General features: G+C 43.7%; 1 protein-coding gene across 1 annotated transcript; it reads left to right on the forward strand.

Moving 5' to 3' along the window:
• Positions 1-4,700: 4,700 nt before the first annotated feature.
• Positions 4,701-16,075, forward strand: SAPCD1 (suppressor APC domain containing 1). The gene is made up of 5 exons (XM_018560643.1): positions 4,701-4,874; positions 10,971-11,105; positions 13,269-13,367; positions 14,643-14,726; positions 15,900-16,075. The coding sequence occupies exons 1-5, from the start codon at positions 4,797-4,799 to the stop codon at positions 16,002-16,004; spliced, it is 501 nt and encodes a 166-aa protein (XP_018416145.1). The 5' UTR covers positions 4,701-4,796; the 3' UTR covers positions 16,005-16,075.
• The last annotated feature ends 1,259 nt before the right edge of the window (positions 16,076-17,334 follow it).

Genomic DNA, 17,334 nt, shown 5'->3' on the forward strand with positions numbered 1-17,334 from the left:
TTTACATCAATCATACGTCAGAAGTAACGCACTTCTCTCCCTCTCAGGTGCAAAAGGAGTGACACGATCCCAGAGCATCCACAATGACGCCCCCTCCTCCGTACGCCTGACACGGCAAGAGCAGCGCATCCGCCGGCATACACTAACAAGTGGCATCGATTACAATACGGTACATAAGACCCATGTTTCATGTTCCTGAAATGTCATAGAAATCAAGTTGCAATTTTATTGTCAGATCTAATTTTGCACAGGGAAGCAGTTATTCTCATGCCAGTCCTCTACAGCAGTGGTTCTCAAACTGTGTAACCAACATTTGTCCTCGGTCATTAAGTCGCGACCCAAGTTGCACTGCAATGTTCCCTGTTGCGGTACTGCGCTTTCCGGTGCAGGCAATCGAACTGTGGGTGGGAGGTGCGTTTGGGTTGCCATTACGGAAATTGGAGTGGATCCTCAACCTGGGATCCAGTGTGGGCTGCTGTGCTGTGATGGAGCCCCATTCATATGTGTATTGCTTGTAAAGCTCCCGTGCGTGCCCGTAGAGGTGCCGGGAGCCAGAATGTGATGAGCTGTAAGCAATGCATGTATAGATGGAGCTCCCTCGCGGCCATAGCTCCACCTCGAGTCGACTGTTGGCGCCGGGCATCATATTTTGGAATGGCTGCTCGGTGCGAGAACTGACAGTGCTTCTCTAAGTGGAGGACGAGGATCCTCTCACCTAGAAAAGTGGAAGGCATGTGGCGACCCACTGGACATGGGGTCGCGACCCACTTTTGGGTCACGACCCACCAGTTGAGAACCAAGGCTCTACAGTATGTGCATATTAAAAAACAGCAAACGTAGATAGACTACAATGCAATTTAATGGGAGCGCATTAATAATGTAGCCTGAGACTTGCAGGACGCATTTGTAACTCTATGGCTATATAAGGTCAATGATGTCACCAGCATACCACCCTGTTTATGTGTAGCTGCGGGATGGGGAATACCCGGGCCTCAGCTGAATGGGCATTAACTGACACCTTACTTTAGGTTTTGCACCAAAACCTAGCTCACCTCTAGTTCAAAACCCAGCTCACCTCTAGTTCAAAACCCAGCTCATCTCTAGTTCACACCAAACCCAAGCCCATCCCTAGTCCTAATGAGATCAAGGACAGGCAGCTGTCTCCCCTCCCATCATTCCCCTGAAAAGAACTACCTGTCTATGGCCAGTCTGCACAATTTAAGATTTGCATTTTCAGCAGTGGAGAAATGTATATATCCTGCAGATTGGCAATGTGGGTGTACAATTTAAATGTGTTTACTCCATTCTATGACACATTCCTCAAAGTGGAAGTTCATCCAAAACGATTTTGGTTTAATTTTGGATACAGCGATTCCACTGGGCTCCTCTCTAGGGAGATCGAATCAGTGAAAATGATTCATAAAAACCATTTATGAAACTGCTCAAAAATGTGGTTGTGGCTCTGAGTACTGCAATCTATCATCTCTGGAGATAGAAAGGATCACAGTTACTGATTGGCCTGCTCTTTCTGAACATCAGACCTCTAAACTCCCTCTGTAGAGAGTAGAGACCATATGCACAGTACTGCAGGGAAAGAGGGGGGAGTTAAATTCCAGGTATAGGAGCAACAGGTATATTTTTGAGCATTTTCATAATAATTTTTTAATCATTTTTTAAGGTAACACTGTATTTAATTGGTCTATACAGTCACATGAAAAATTAGGTACATCCCATGGAAATTGTTGATCCCTTCAAACTATTTGAACGGGTTAACATTGGATTTTTATTCAAACAGTGCTTACAGATAAAGGTGACATATTATTTGAATAAGACGTTTGCCTTTCAATTATTTATTCAACAAAAAATAATAATGGATATAATGGTATACTGTGTAAAAAGTATATTCACACTTAGCGTCTGTTATTGGCCCCTGTAGCAGAAATGACTTCTTGTAGGCATTGTGTATAACTGTCCATCAGTCTCTGACATCAACTCAAATTTTAGACCACTCCTCCATGCACAATTCGTTCATTTGCTCACTTTTAACAAAATTTCAATGGGTATCAAATCAGGGTGTTGACTAGGGCAGTCCATAACCCTCTATTATTGCGTACCATTACTTGCTGCATTTACATCACCTTACTTTAAAATTGATATGATTGTTCTCCTGAAGGGGCTGTCTTTGGTGTGTGGTGAACATATCTACTGTTACTGTGACCGATCAACTCTATCATTGATTGATCAGTCTTCAGTACATTGATTGTAGATGCATGCACTGTGACCCCCAGCTCTTGCAAGAGTTACCTGAATACCCCACAATGAAACAGTGGGCTTCTTAGAGATTTCATTTAGCACCAAACAGTCGGCTCTTGGGTTGAATGTCTTGGGCCAGTCCTGGACATATTAGCAGTTGTCTGAAATATACGCCACTTGTAGCTTATTTTCCTTGCAGTGGAAAAATTCATTTCAAATCATTTGGCGATTTTTTAAAATCCCTTTCCAGACTCATAGGCATCCACGACTTTCTTTTTTGAAGGTTTTAGAGAGCTTGATTGATCTTGGCATGATGAAACCACACACGTCAATATTAAAGAGAACACTAGACCCTAGATATCTGAGGTTTACATAAGACCCAGGTTTAATTAAGTTCCACTTGCATACCCCCTAAGGAGGTTCTGATCATTGGCACCTAATCTGGAACACCTGATTCTAATTTCATGGATTTAAACTGGTGGGAAATGTAGGGGGTGTCCCTACTTTTTTCTTTATGACAAAGCTGCATTTTCATTAGGTTAGATAACATTGACACAATGTCAATGGTATGTGTAATATGTTCAAGTATATCGCCTTTATCTATAGGCAGTATCTGAATCAAGATCTAATGTTTGACTGTTCAAATATGTTGGCAAAGTCAACAATTTCCATGGGGTTCACATGGTTGTAGGTCTGCTCCAAGGAGCTATGGCATGGCACTAGGTTCATTGCTGTTGATAACATCAGAGGAAGTGATGGCAATGCAATGGTTTTGGTCATGCAAGTAATGACCCAGATCTGGAGTGAATGCGAAGGCGAATGATAAACAGAGATGTGATGCTGCACTCGTAGGCACAATATGCTGCAAGTACCCTGTGAACTCCCAAAAGCGGGATGCCAAGTGAGCCTAGCTATGATGTCCATCAAAGAGGGGCCTAACATGTTTGTTTATACAGGGGCCCCTCTGCCATTTTTGTTGCTTCACGTCCATTCTATATTTCTCTCCATTTTCTCTCGTCTCATTTATCTTGCTCCCTCCTTGCAAAGACCCATAAAGAGTAAAATAAAGACAGGAGAGAACAGACTGGGTGAAAGGGGCTGCAAGAACGCTGGGCAGATGGGAGGGGTGGGAAAGAGCGGGCGACGAGGGAGTGTCAGCTCTGTCCGCATAACTTCACTATTCACACGGGACTGCTGTTTGGGAACAACAGGAGGACAAGTCTGTGCAGCTCAGCAGAGAAATCAGAGAGGGTTCCAGAGAGGGGGTCAGCTGGGGAGAGAACACGAGAGCTAATACAGGTGGAGCCAAACAGCCAGAGAGGCAGGATACAGGGGGGCGCAGCGCAGAAGAGAAAAGTGGGGTCTGTGGTGAGAGAGGTGAGGAACAGAAGGCGACAGAGGAAGAGGAGAGGATTAAAGGGGGCCAGAGAGAGGGAGACAAGTGACAAAGAGTGACAAGGACTCTGAACAGAATAGAGGCAGGGAGGAGGAGGGCTGCCATCTATAGATAGGTACATACACAGAATAGAGGCAGGGAGGAGGAGGGTTGCCATCTATAGACAGGTACATACACAGAATAGAGGCAGGGAGGAGGAGGGCTGCCAACTATAGACAGGTATATACACAGAATAGAGGTATGGAGGAGGAGGGCTGCCATCTATAGACAGGTACATACACAGAATAGAGGCAGGCTTTCATCTATAGACAGGTACATACACAGAATAGAGGCAAGGAGGAGGAGGGCTGCCAACTATAGAAAGGTACATGCACAGAATAGAGGTATGGAGGAGGAGGGCTGCCATCTATAGACAGGTATATACACAGAATAGAGGCAGGGAGGAGGAGGGCTGCCATCTATAGACAGGTACATACACAGAATAGAGGCAAGGAGTTGGACGGCTGCCATCTATAGACAGGTACATACACAGAATAGAGGCAAGGAGGAGGAGGGTTGCCATCTATAGACAGGTATATACACAGAATAGAGGCAAAGAGGAGGAGGGCTGCCATCTATAGACAGGTACATACACAGAATAGAGGCAGGGAGGAGGAGGGCTGCAATCTATAGACAGGTACATACACAGAATAGAGGTTGGGTGGAGGAGGGCTTCCATCTATAGGTATATACACAGAATAGAGGTTAGGAGGAGGAGGGCTTCCATCTATAGACAGGTATATACACAGAATAGAGGCTGGGAGGAGGGAGGCTGCCATCTATAGAAAGGTTTATACACAGAATAGAAGCAGGGAGGAGGAGGAGTACCTGTGAGCTATAGACAGGTATATAGACAGACACGCCTAGCACTTCACAGGGAGTACATGCACACACCCACTGCTATACAGCCACATGTACAAAACATAGCACCTCACAAACACGTATAGACGCACATACACCAAGAAACATGCATGCACATACTTCAACCCCTCCATGAAAGCAATACTGAATGAAAGGTAGCAATATTTACAGGTGTAGATAGACGCTTGGTCAACACTAAGTTAGATGTGTTGGAGGTCCTGTACTCTGCACCCCACACACGGTATGTATGGCTGTGCAAGCTGCCTACACCATCCTCATCCTCCCTCTTCACAGCAGCCGAGAGGCCCTGACCTTCTACATGTGGGTGAGTATAGGATTGTGTCATTTGGGGATTGGGGGGGTTATTTATGTGGGTCTGTGTGTCTCTCTATTACTATTCTGTTATCGTCTCATATCTATTGATCATTCTCCTTACCATCTTGTCTTGAATTGTATTGTTATTGTAATGTATTACTTATATTGTAAAGTGCTGCGCAAACTGTTGGCGCTATATAAATCCTGTATAATAATTCTCTCTGTATATTTATTTTATATCTATCTATCTATCTATCTATCTATCTATCTATCTATCTATCTATCTATCTATCTATCTATCTTACACTGTAAGCGCTCTTGAACAGAGCTCTCCTAACCCTATCCTCTTGTATTGAATGGTAAACTGTAGCGTCTCCTTGCACTTTGTGAACGACTATGCAAACTGTTGGCGTAATATAAATCCTGAAAAATAATAATAATATAAATCATCATCATCTGTCTATTCTATCAACTTTTTTCTGTTTTGATAATATTGTCATATCTATCTAACAATCAGAATATCTTTCTAATTAACTCATATTTGTTTTTATAAATCTATACATCTGTCTTTCTGTCTGTTATTTATCTATCATCGCGTATCTACCTATTAATGTCTATCCATCCATCTATTATCTATCTATCATTGCATATCTACCTATTAATGTCTATCCATCAATCTATTATCTATCTATCATCGCGTATCTACCTATTAATGTCTATCCATCAATCTATTATCTATCTATCATCGCGTATCTACCTATTAATGTCTATCCATCCATCTATTATCTATTATCTATCATCGTGTATCTACCTATCCATCCCTCTATCTATCTATCTATCTATCTATCTGTCTATCTGTCTATCTATCCCTCTATCTATCTATCTGTCTGTCTATCTATCTATCCTCTCTCGTCCTCCTGGCAATGACTCCTCATGTGTCATTCTCCTTGTCGGTCTCTTCCCCGGGACACATGGTGTAATCTGTTAATCCTGAGCGGGGTTGTGACACTCAGCCTGTGTTTATGTGACACACAATGGTGACTCTGCTGTATTTGTCTTATGGTTTGCGCAAGTAAAGAAAATGTTGGGTTTAGTTGTTGTGGCCACAGCTGCTCTTAAAATGACTCCATGTTTCCCTGAATCCACCCCATGGTGTTATCATGTAGGGAAGGTGAGGCTGTAAATGTCAGATTTTGGACAGGTTGCAGAACGATGGAATATTACAACAGATGTGTGATTTCTGTGTTTACATCCTACTGGCAGCTGTCCTCCTCATATGTACAAAATGGGGGAACCCGAGGTAGAGGTTGGAAGGATCAACAAAACATGTCAAAATATAAGCTAAATTGTGCATTAGTAAACACTTCCTGGTTTGACAGCTGTTATCTCTGTGTTGTAAAACGAATATGGAAGAAACAACAGGTTCCCACTTGACTACACATCAGGGATCAGCTGAGAAACCATACGATCAAATTAGGACTGCAGCTAACGATTATGTTCATAATCAATTAGTTGCCCGATTATTTTTTCAACTAATCGATTGGTTGCATTAAAAATCTCTCTCTTTCCTTCTTTCCTTCTCTCTCTCTTTCTCTACAGGTGGAACTGGAATAATTAGAATATCGTGCAAAGTTCATTTATTTCACTAATGCAACTTAAAAGGTGAAACTAATATATGAGAGAGACTCATTACATGCAAAGCAAGATAGTTCAAGCCGTGATTTGTCATAATTGTGATGATTATGGCTTACAGCTCATGAAAACCCCAAGAACCCCAAATCCACAACCTCAAAAAAGTAGATTATTACATGCAATCAATAAAACAAGGATTGTACATAGAACAATATCGGACCTCTGAAAAGTACAAGCATGCATATGTACTCAGTACCTGGTTTGGGCCTCTTTTGCAGCACTTACTGCCATTACTTTTGCACGATATTCTAATTATTCGAGTTTCACCTGTATATCGCTTTCTCTTTCTCTCTCTTTCTCCCTTGCTTTCTCTCTCTTTCTCTCTCTCTCTTGCTTTCTCTCTCTCTCTTGCTGTCTCTCTCTCTACCAACTAACCGATAATGAGAATAGTTGCCAACTATTCTCATAATTGATTATTATTGATTTAATCGATTAGTTGTTGCAGGCCTAGATCAAATAAATATTCTTCAAACAAGACTAGCGTAAAGTATAAAAAGTCGATTTATTTCAAGAAAATATATAACTGTAATTTACCAAATGTGCACACATATGCCCCCCTCCCCAACAATAACAAAACCCCTCCTTCTTAGAACACAATGCATGTTAGACCAGTTGGGTTCCTGGCATGGGCCTATAGATATAGAAACAATTCATGGGCCTATAGATATAGAAACAATTCATACACATGACCTGTGTTTATATTTACGGTACCTGTGTTGTGGGCGGTGTTAATCAATTGTCTCAATCCATGAAACTCATAAAACACCAAAATCAGATATCAGGACAATAGGCACTGGATGTAATGTAGTCCCAACTACTGGGTATGTAATCCAATATAAGGTATCAGAGATCGGTGGATTTGAATCCACTGAAGAAAGTCTTAATAGACATGATTATAGATGAAGGTGAGTTAAGCTGTGCGTCCTGAGGTGCTTCCTGTGTACGCACCCTGCTACACAGTATAGCTCACTAACGCTGCATATGTAATATTCCTTCATCAATTATAGGATGACTTTAATAACACAACAGTTGTAAACCACCAGTAAGGATGACTGCAATCTGAATAAGCAGAATTATATATTATGCGGCACGCGGTCATGGTGCAGTCTCGTTGACTCCAATGGGCCACCTGCTTAGGGGCATGCCTAATTAAAATTGCTGCACTGGAAAATGAAGCATAGTGCTTCCTGCAATATGGAGGTCCCAAGCTGCCACCATGTTAGTGTTTAGGGGGGCAGTCAGGGGTGGTAAAAACGCAGCTCAACCACTTGTTTTTACTGCCCCTTTGCCGCCAATGTGAACCTATCCTAACTGGCACCCAGAGCCTGATTTACCATTGGCCTGCTGTAGGCCTGTATGTATAGGCCTCAGAGGCAAAGAGGTGACTTTTCCCTGTATAGTTGTTATACAGGGTATAGTTGTTATACATACGCACATATCTTGCAACTAGACATACAAGCTGGGTACACACTGAGTGAATGTCAGCCAATTCAAAGGGAATTGGCCAAAATATGATCCTTTGGTGATGCTCTCCCATGACAGAAGTTTATCATTAGATCGACTTTTGCTGAAGGAACATGTTGGAAAATCGCTTACCGAATGGTGCTTGCAGCCATTTTGCTATGGGTCTTCTGACAGCAGCCAGTCTACAATGTAGGGAGTGTCGTTCATCCACAGTGTTCAGCGTTGATGGAGGAATCTGTCATATTTGTAGGCTAAATGAAAACAATATAACTATGTGTGCCCAGCTAATGTCGTCCCATAGAAATGTAGCACTGTAAACCAGTAGAACAAGAGAACCTTCTGTGAAATAAAGGTGATCCTATGCGAGGTGGTTTGCCTTGGACACGGTCATATGTCTACAGCAATGGTGGTCAACTTCCTTGACATAGGGGGCCTCAAGTGTGGGCCCCAAGATCACCAAAGGGTTGCACATAAAATTCAGTGAATGCAATACTACAGAAAGCTGTCAGAGACTGCAGATGTCCTTTAGGAGATGGTCAGAGCCTGTGAACATGGTGTTGTTGGAGACTGGGGACATGCTTCAGGAGACAGCCATAGACTGGAGACACACAACATGAGATCGCTGGACAGCACTGCTATTACAGCTTCTTAAGTAGAAGCCAGTCTAAAGAATATTTTTTGCTGCTAGTCCCTAGTGCGGGTTGGGCACCAAAGGCCAACAGGTGCCAACAAAGGAGTTTGACGCTGCTGACACCATTTTTATGTGTTGCTTTCCTGATTATTTTGAACCTATTGGACAGTTTTGCCTTCACAGTGGCATATTGGCTACTTGATATGGATAAGGGAAGCCCCAGGAACAGGCTCGGGAGAAGGGTTCTGTACCCCTGACTTGCTCTGATAGAATTTATTTTGCAGTCAGCTATATTCATGGCTGCATGTCAAATATTTAATCACAAGATTCCCACATGGGTTCAACATTCCTTAGTACAGTGCTGGTAATTCCGTGTGCCCGGCCATGCAGACACAATGCCCGCTTGCTGGCAGATAGATAGCAGTAAACAGAGCTCAGTCACCAGTGTATCGTGTTGTATTCCTTTATTTTGTACTTTTCAATGAAAATGGGGCTATAGTTCAAAGAAAGTGGTCACATGTTGGTTCAAAAATCTATTGTTTTCCCTAATCCTTCTTTATTAAGGAATAATAAGGTGGAGGGAGTGAGGAAAGACACCCTGGGGCAGGAAGTGTGTAACTGGCAGGATCACCAGGTGAATATAAAGCTGCCCATAAACCTTGCCATCATCGGACTAAACTTTTTGTCCGATGATTGAACCGTCGGACGATTTTCGGACGGCGCCCCATCCTGCCCTGATTATCGCAAGGTTGGATCAGCAGTAATTAAAAGAAAGCACCTGGACGAATTGCGGTAATCGGCCGCACGTATTTTCGTCTCCGCATGCGCAGTGTAAATCGTACGAATTGTGACGTACGGAAATGCCATCAACCTTGTGAAAATCATACGCTCGACCAAAGTTTTCTAACCTGCTGGTTAGTCAAAAGTGGATCGATTGTACAGTATTTGCGGTTGTACACAGCCCATCAGCCTTACGAATATCGGACGCATACGAAAATCGGACGATATACGTAAGGTGTACGGGCAGCTTAAGAGCGGTTTACACCTTATTAAGAGATAATTCACATCTGTGCACTGTGGTGTGTTACGATACACAGGCTCTGTATTAGTGCCCTTGTGTGCTATTCAAAATAAGTCGCAATGCACCCCACTGTGGTACATGCGTTGCCATACCATTGTGGGAACGCATGGTAAAATGTGCATTTCACAGCCCATTACTGCAGCCCACAGGTGTGAATGGGCCTTTAAAGAGGAACGTTACCCATAGCCTTGAAATGGCAACAAATAGACGTTTTAGAAATGTTTAGTAATGCCAATCTACAAACAGATACTTATAGCAAATTCCTCATGACTAGTGTGGGTCATGTGTATATGGAGGCATGCGTGTGTTGTGCGGAGCTGTAGCTCACAGTAGAAGAGGCTGGACTTTATTGTGTCACCGGTGCTTCCCGATTGATTTTTCCATAGGAATGTAGGGAGAACGCATTTCGGAGAGAGAAACCAGGAAGTGTGGACTGGGGGAGATCTACACACTGGGGTCACAGATATAAACAAAGACCCAATAGTTCTCCTTTAAAACAGACATAACCCCCAATCAGTAACATCTTAAATAACCTTTAACACCTGAATTTAATTTCAAAAGTTGTCAATAGTTTTAAACCTGCAGCTTTCATAGAAATAATCCCTGGTGATCCTGCCATGAAGTCCTTGTTTAAGCCCTTCCTCTTATAGGGTGACAACGCTTTGTCCCTGTCCATCAATGGTACTCATCAGGAATCAGGAAAGCCACCCTGATGAATGGCATGCAGCCATTGCTGGAGTGCATATAGACAGGAAATGGCTGCAATATAGCTGCGGGAGATCAGCAACACTTATATACAGCAAATGATAAAAAATAGGTAAGGTATAAAAATAAGGACTGCGAGATCGTGTACAATTGCACACAGCGAGTGACGCGCGGCCCCATTGATTTAAATGGGGTTACATCCACGCAGCAATCGCAGAAAAAAAATGCATGTACCTGTTTTAGCCGCTTTCATGTTCGATTGCATGGGCGGAATCGCAGCGGGAAACCACACGATCCGCCCGGCGCAACTTGGGTGCCATTCGAAAATAATAGCACCGCTAGTGCGATCAGCGCTGGTGGGCGACTTTGTGACCGCACAGCAATCCGCAAGGTATCGCGCATGATTGCTGCGCGGTCATGGATCACACAGGTGTGAACCTGGCCTCAGCAAACTAAATGTCATCCAGTTCGGTGTTACATTTACATTAAAGACCTTTTCTTTGTAAGCATTATTGATATTTATTCCCCTACAGCTCCGTCGCATGAAAGAGCTGGAGCAGGAGAGAGATGCTTTGCTCGATGGGGTTCAGCTGGTGGACAGAGCACGGGATTGGTATCGGGAGCGTCTACATGAAGCGGGACAGAAGAGGGAATGGCGGTGCACATGGGTATGGTACACACCAATCCTGTTTTGCTATGGACTGACACTAATGTGATAAACTTTATAGATGGAATCATTTCCATCGTACGTGCACTTTTCTGCATCTTAAAGAGTACCTGTAGTCATTGTCACTGTATTGACTGCTTATGGGATGGTTAAGCAGGAATCTAAAGATCCTGCATATAGTCTTGGTAATGTAGCGCTCACCCCCGAAGGAGCTGCTGAATATGAAATAGGTTCTCCTACCTGTTGGTTCCAGCTACCGATCCCCTTTGATCAGCAACAGTACACCGACACTCATGGACAGAATGGCTCGAGTCTTAGGGTCCTTTTGGGATATTTATTTGCAAGTTCAGTAGGAGAGAGAGGGTTTAGGATCTGTAGGATGCCCTTGGAAATACTTCGGAGGACAGCTTTCTCCCCTAGCAACCTCTAAGGCTGAAATCACTGTGATCTGGTCCCAGGGACCAATAGTAGTAGCAATACTTTGAACAGATAACTGGAATAGGGTAAGGGATCTCCCTTGTGGGTCCCAGACGGACGCTCGCACCAGCTCCTCTGCGGTACCCCTCAACAAGCAGACTCTCCTTCCGACCCAGCTTCCATCAGGTATTTTCCTTAGCAACAGGATCTGGAATCTCTGTGCCCTCAGCATCTGCAACTGCCAAGGAGTACTCCAGTTTAGTGGTAGTATCTTCTTAGAACAAGGCACCCATCACCTGCCACATGCATGGGCCCAGCAAAGTATCAGTGTATCCTAGGCCTCTGGGCCCCTCAGCACCTGCCATGTGCTGAGGCCCAGGCCAGTTTCCTGCATCTCCACAGACCTCCTAGGGCGAAGCCCCTAGGGGGAAGAGACTCTCCACAGTGTCCCCAGACCTTTATTACCTGCCCTCAACCATGCCTCTGAGTCATCCTACTCAGGGATTGGCTAGGGTCAGGTGCATAACCTGAGGATGGATCCTCCCTCACTGTATGCCAAGGCTCCCTTTTCCTCAGCAACAGGAGGAGCAATCAATACAGCAGATTCAGGGACACCCATAGAATGTAGAGCTCTGCATAATCAGTATCTAGACTGGTTACAGTCCAGGTATCTCAAAATTGAATAGCGACATTTTAGAGGGTGCTACAGTAAGCTTCTATGGCACATGCCTGTTCCGAATCCCATAGTACTCTATTATTTTAATACTGCTCCTCTTAGGTCTCAACACCTGTTGTTTGGTAACAATTAAAGCTGAAGAATAATCTGCGTATGTTTTGCCTTCCCTGGTTCCTCCTTCCCCCATCATCAACATGCTAATGAAATCTATAAGGGTCCGTTCAGACCAGACATAGTGTGTTCTGGCCCGATTCTGGCCGGAACACACTGGATTGCACTGCGGTCTGCTCAGTTTGTTGTGGGGCGGGAGGGGGCGTGGCAGTCCATTGAAGTGAATGGCACCATAGCCATGCCCTCTGGCCGCCATGCGATTGGCCGCATGGGAACGCAAGGCACACCAAGGCCTGCGGTCCAGTCCGGTCCAAAAAAATGCTGCAAGCATTTCACTTCCATGGACCGCCACGTCGCTTCCCACCCCCACAACATACTGAGCCGGCTGCAATGCGATCCAGTGCGTTCCAGCTACAATCGGGCTGGAACGCACCAAGGATGGTGTGAACAAGGCCTAAATTAAACATTTCTGTTTTCATCGCCTTATTCTCTATGCTTCTCTATGCCCGCCTTTTTCAAACAAGGTGCCATGGCACCCTGGGGTGCCTTCTGGCTTCCTCATGGGTGCTACGAAATTTTCCCACAGTGTCATGGTTTCCATGGTGCAGGCAAGTTTGCTGTCAACACTATGGAAATTAGTAATCTTAATCCATGGAGGGGTATTATCCATTTAGAAGTAGAGCTGTGGCTCCTTATGCGATGGTAAGACTCCGATGTGAAATTATAAAAAAAAAGTATTTCTGATCTCTCACATTTCATTACTCGTGCCCTGGAAGGGAAGAGATGTCCATAAAGGTAACAGTCAGGGTACAGGACCACAAATGTTTTTTTCCTGCCTAGTCCCTGTTCAATAAGGACTGATTTTCATATTCTGTATCGCTGTTCAGGTTTTAATCCATTTTAAGAAAAATTAATTCTGTCTGCGTACAAGTTGTCTCATGTTGTTATCTCCTGCCTTAGGATCAGACTCCTCCACCTCCCCTTCTGGGACCGGCTCTTTTGGTACAGATCCAGGAAGCCAACAAATTCTTGAATGACCTAATTTCCCATCCAGATAAGGTAATGACCCCAAACCCCAAGATCAGTGGTCATCAACTTACAAGTGGTCATCAACTTACAAGGTATAGGGATCCTCAACTGCAGCCCCTGACATCACACAAGGTCCACACATAATATTCAGTATATGAAATGCTACAGAAGACAGCTAGAGACTGCACAATTACTTGAGGGAAGTGTAAAAAAATATGGATATACTGCACTTGTGGTTGGAGGTGACAGCCCCAAACCAGGAACATATTACATGAGACTGCTAGAGATTACTGCCATTGCATCCCATAAAAAAAATCAACACTCCCATTGCTGGTTGCCGGGGTCCAGGGGTTAAATGGCAAGCACCTAAGGACTGCATGTGGCCCTCAGGTGGTAGGTTGGACACCATGGCACTACAGGCATATATACAGAGAAACAAGGTTTTTAGTACTTTGAAGGACAACTTCACCTTTGATAAATCCCCCCTGAGTGCAGACAGTCTGGGCTTATTCTTATCTCCTGCCCCGATCCAGTGATCCTACTTCCAATATGTACCAGGCCAGCTCACCCTTATTGTGTGCATACACCTCTCAGCCCTATTCATTCCCATGGGTAGCCTACTCATGGTGGCTTCCATTGGTCGTTGGAGTATGAATGAATTGGCCACAGCATGTATGAGCTAAATGAAGAAGAGCCGGTCAGGTCTATGTTGGCGTTATGATCACTGGATTGAGGCTGAAGGTAAGTAAAAGACCAGACAGCCTGCACTAAAGGGGGTGGGACTTTATTCAAGAATAACTTCACCAAAGAGCAATAAATCTGATTTGTATTTTTACCTACAAGAAAAATGTAAAAAATCCTCATGTGCCAAACTGGGTTAAACTACATTGGACTCTGCTTGTCTGTGTCTTTTTTTGGTGAGTTAAACTGCCTGTGGACCCTGTTAAGTCGGCAAGGTGCCATATGTACCATACAGACTGGGTCTCAGGAAGTGCATATAGCGACATTTACAACAGTGATGATGCATGGGTTATTTTTGATTTTAACAACTATTATTTATAGCAAGTAACAGTAATATTTTGTGTCAGTAATGATCAATATAGCTAATAATGTGTGCATCTTAGCTTCGTGTAGTTTTTCCGTAAAGAACGTTTATGAACTGGTCTGACTTCAGGAATGTAAATTCTTATTGTGTAAATTAAGCATCAGCATTGGACAGTGAGCAGTATATACAGCCCAATGTATCTATTATTATTTGTGGAATATGAGCTTCCATTTCTTGATGTGTCTTCTGTATCCATTAAGGGCCATCGGCGGCAGTCCCCGTACAGCACTAAACACTCTGATACCATCGCCACACTACGTCATCAAAATCAGATGCTGACACGGGTGAGTACCATGTGAGGATGGCATTGAAATCATTGAAGTGCTAATACTAGGAAATCTCTGCAACTGAAGTCTGTGATCTCAGTTTTTTAATCTTTAATGCAGCCAGATTGAGCAATCTACTAATAACTGTTGTAACTAGCACGGTGCACCCTCCCTTTTATGCTTCTGCTTGTGGGTGAGACTTCAGAAAATGGCTGAGCTGGAACCTGGGATCACAATGGCCTTTTTATATCAATATTCAACTAACATTTTGGTCTTCTCATCTGTTCCTAGTAGTGAAGAATAGCCATGATCGAAGAGGAGCTAACATTTTGGTCTTTCCAGGCCTCCCTTCTCCCCTACAGGCATACCCCCAATCTATTTTTTTTATAACTCACTCTATCTGTTCCTAGTAGTGAAGAAATTCTGTTCTCTGTCCCTGTGACATCATCAAAGAGGGCCAAAGTATTGGCTGGAGCCATGATCCAAGAGGTGCCCTGTGTCACTTCCTCCGATGCAAGACTCCTATTTGAAGACCTTGATTATATTGACTAGCGCTGAGGAGGGGTATTGGCCGTGACAGTGCTAATAACCCTGCTCCACAGCCTTCACAGCTCTACAGGGTGACAATGCAGCAGGTAATTAACTGCAGGCCAAATAGTGTTGTCACCCTGTGGGAGGAAGGCTATGGAACAGCAGGACTGGCAGTATTTTCCTCCATCGTTCACTGAAGCACACAGCACCGTAGATTCTACGGTTAGACTTTTGGTGGTAGTTAACCCAGAGTTTGTGAATCTACATTGCTTTGTCCTTCAATAAACAGAAAAGAATGAGTACAAAATCATACTATTTAATAAATGGATGACATTTAAGTGAAAATAAGGATAGCAACATGACATAAAACTGCATATGCATTTTAGTGGACTGATACCACAGTGTTTATGCCCAGGTCCATTGACACCTTTGCTGGTCAGTGTGTACAATCTAAAGTTGGTTTTGTTGTGTTTAGTAAAACAGGGACAATTGAGGCTGCACAGACCACAGTGGGTCAAGCAGACCCACAGACTCCCTAACACAGACCGACCCTTCTGGCAAATGTCAGAATTGCCAAACTGGACTTCTCTGTGGCTGAAAGACAGAGCCAACAGGCAGAGTAAATGTGGTACCATAGGCCAGATCTTTGTGTCTTTCCAGGAGATAACGGCACAGAATGAGAAAATGTGGAAGCTGCAGAGAGAAAACGAAGCTCTATACAGAGAACTGGAGGAGCGCCATCTACACAGAGCCACTTTCATCTAACGCTGTCTGGGTGCCACGTCTAACAGAGCCACCACATGGCATGAAACATTTTTCTCAGAGGGCATCAGAAAAAGTGCTGAAGAAAGCCCCAATCTATGGGAGAGGTCATGATGGAAGAACAGACTTGGCACATTACCCCGTGTACTTATATGATAACCAGCAGAGCAGAGATCTAGGTGGCCCTTGGTATGACACGTCTTCCACTTTCTTTAACATGCTGTGGATGGTCTTCTTCCTACTGGACCAAGAAAACTCCAAGCATCATCTTTAGAATATAAAGCACATAGATTGCATCTTGAATGGACAGAGACTTGCAGAGCATTGCTGAGTCCAACAGGGCTGTCTGCTGTGTTATGGACGTGTGATGTTCAGAGCTCTGCACAGTGTTAAGCTTTCAAATGACTGGTTTTCTATTTGCCGGTGACCACAATAACAGGCCTGTATGGAGTATGACTACCAGCCTCTCTCATGCAGAGTATTACTTCCTTGTTGTACAAACACTTACTGGGTATTGCCTCAATGAGACACTCATTAAAGCATATGCCTTTCTTGACCAATGACCTGTTAATTGTCTAAGACTTTATCTTAAATGAGACCGATAAGCAGCTGTGAAGAGAAACCTATGCTTGCAATCTTGCTGGCACTCATAAGTAAGTGTAGTAGAAGGGTTTCATTGTTTGCCTTTCCTAGAGAAGGCCTGTGAAGAGTGTGAAGGCCTAGGCGCTTGGTCATGTGATCTCTGCAGAAGTAGAAAAAATATAAATGGCTTATCCTTCCCTTTAGCAGAAACCATATTATCAAGTGCCTAGGCCTTCAAACATGTGGTGCATTGGAAGGTGAATATTCCTAATAAAGTGTAAATATTTTACCCATTTTTTTTTTTAAATACTGTTTTTTTTGTTTTTAATCAATCCCCATAGGCTGTTAATAGTTTTATTTTAGCATTTGCATACCGGTCTGCTTTTAAAGCTAAACTCTTATATTTATGGAAAACACCAATTAATTTGGTTATAGATTTATATCTTAATCGTACATTAGGGACACAGGACGTAATTCAGGTGGATATGGTTATTCTGCTGCCTTCAGTAATCGGACACTGACAAACAAAGCTGTAAGGACAGCATAGGAATCCCCTTCCACTCAATTCATGACTCAGTTTTTGCTAATCTTCTAGGAGAGTGGACCCCCACTATGAGAGAAGCAAACCGATCCTTACTTTTTTCTGCTTTTATTTATCTCTAGCTCCACACCATGTTGCCAAGCATGCCAATGTCTCCACAGAGCCCAGCAGACCTCAATTGTGCTCTGACGTAGCTTCTCTCCCAAGGGA

This window comes from Nanorana parkeri, unplaced genomic scaffold (genome assembly GCF_000935625.1).
Source record: "Nanorana parkeri isolate BGI_ZX_2015 unplaced genomic scaffold, ASM93562v1 scaffold470, whole genome shotgun sequence".
In the NCBI taxonomy this organism is placed as follows: Eukaryota; Metazoa; Chordata; class Amphibia; order Anura; family Dicroglossidae; genus Nanorana; species Nanorana parkeri.

Excerpts from the sequence above, each read along its gene's own strand:
- SAPCD1 (XM_018560643.1), top strand. The coding sequence starts at position 4,797 with ATGGCTGTGCAAGCTGCCTACACCATCCTCATCCTCCCTCTTCACAGC. Across the intron at positions 4,875-10,970 it reads CCCTGACCTTCTACATGTGG|CTCCGTCGCATGAAAGAGCT; the intron begins GTGAGTATAGGA and ends ATTCCCCTACAG. Across the intron at positions 13,368-14,642 it reads TAATTTCCCATCCAGATAAG|GGCCATCGGCGGCAGTCCCC; the intron begins GTAATGACCCCA and ends GTATCCATTAAG.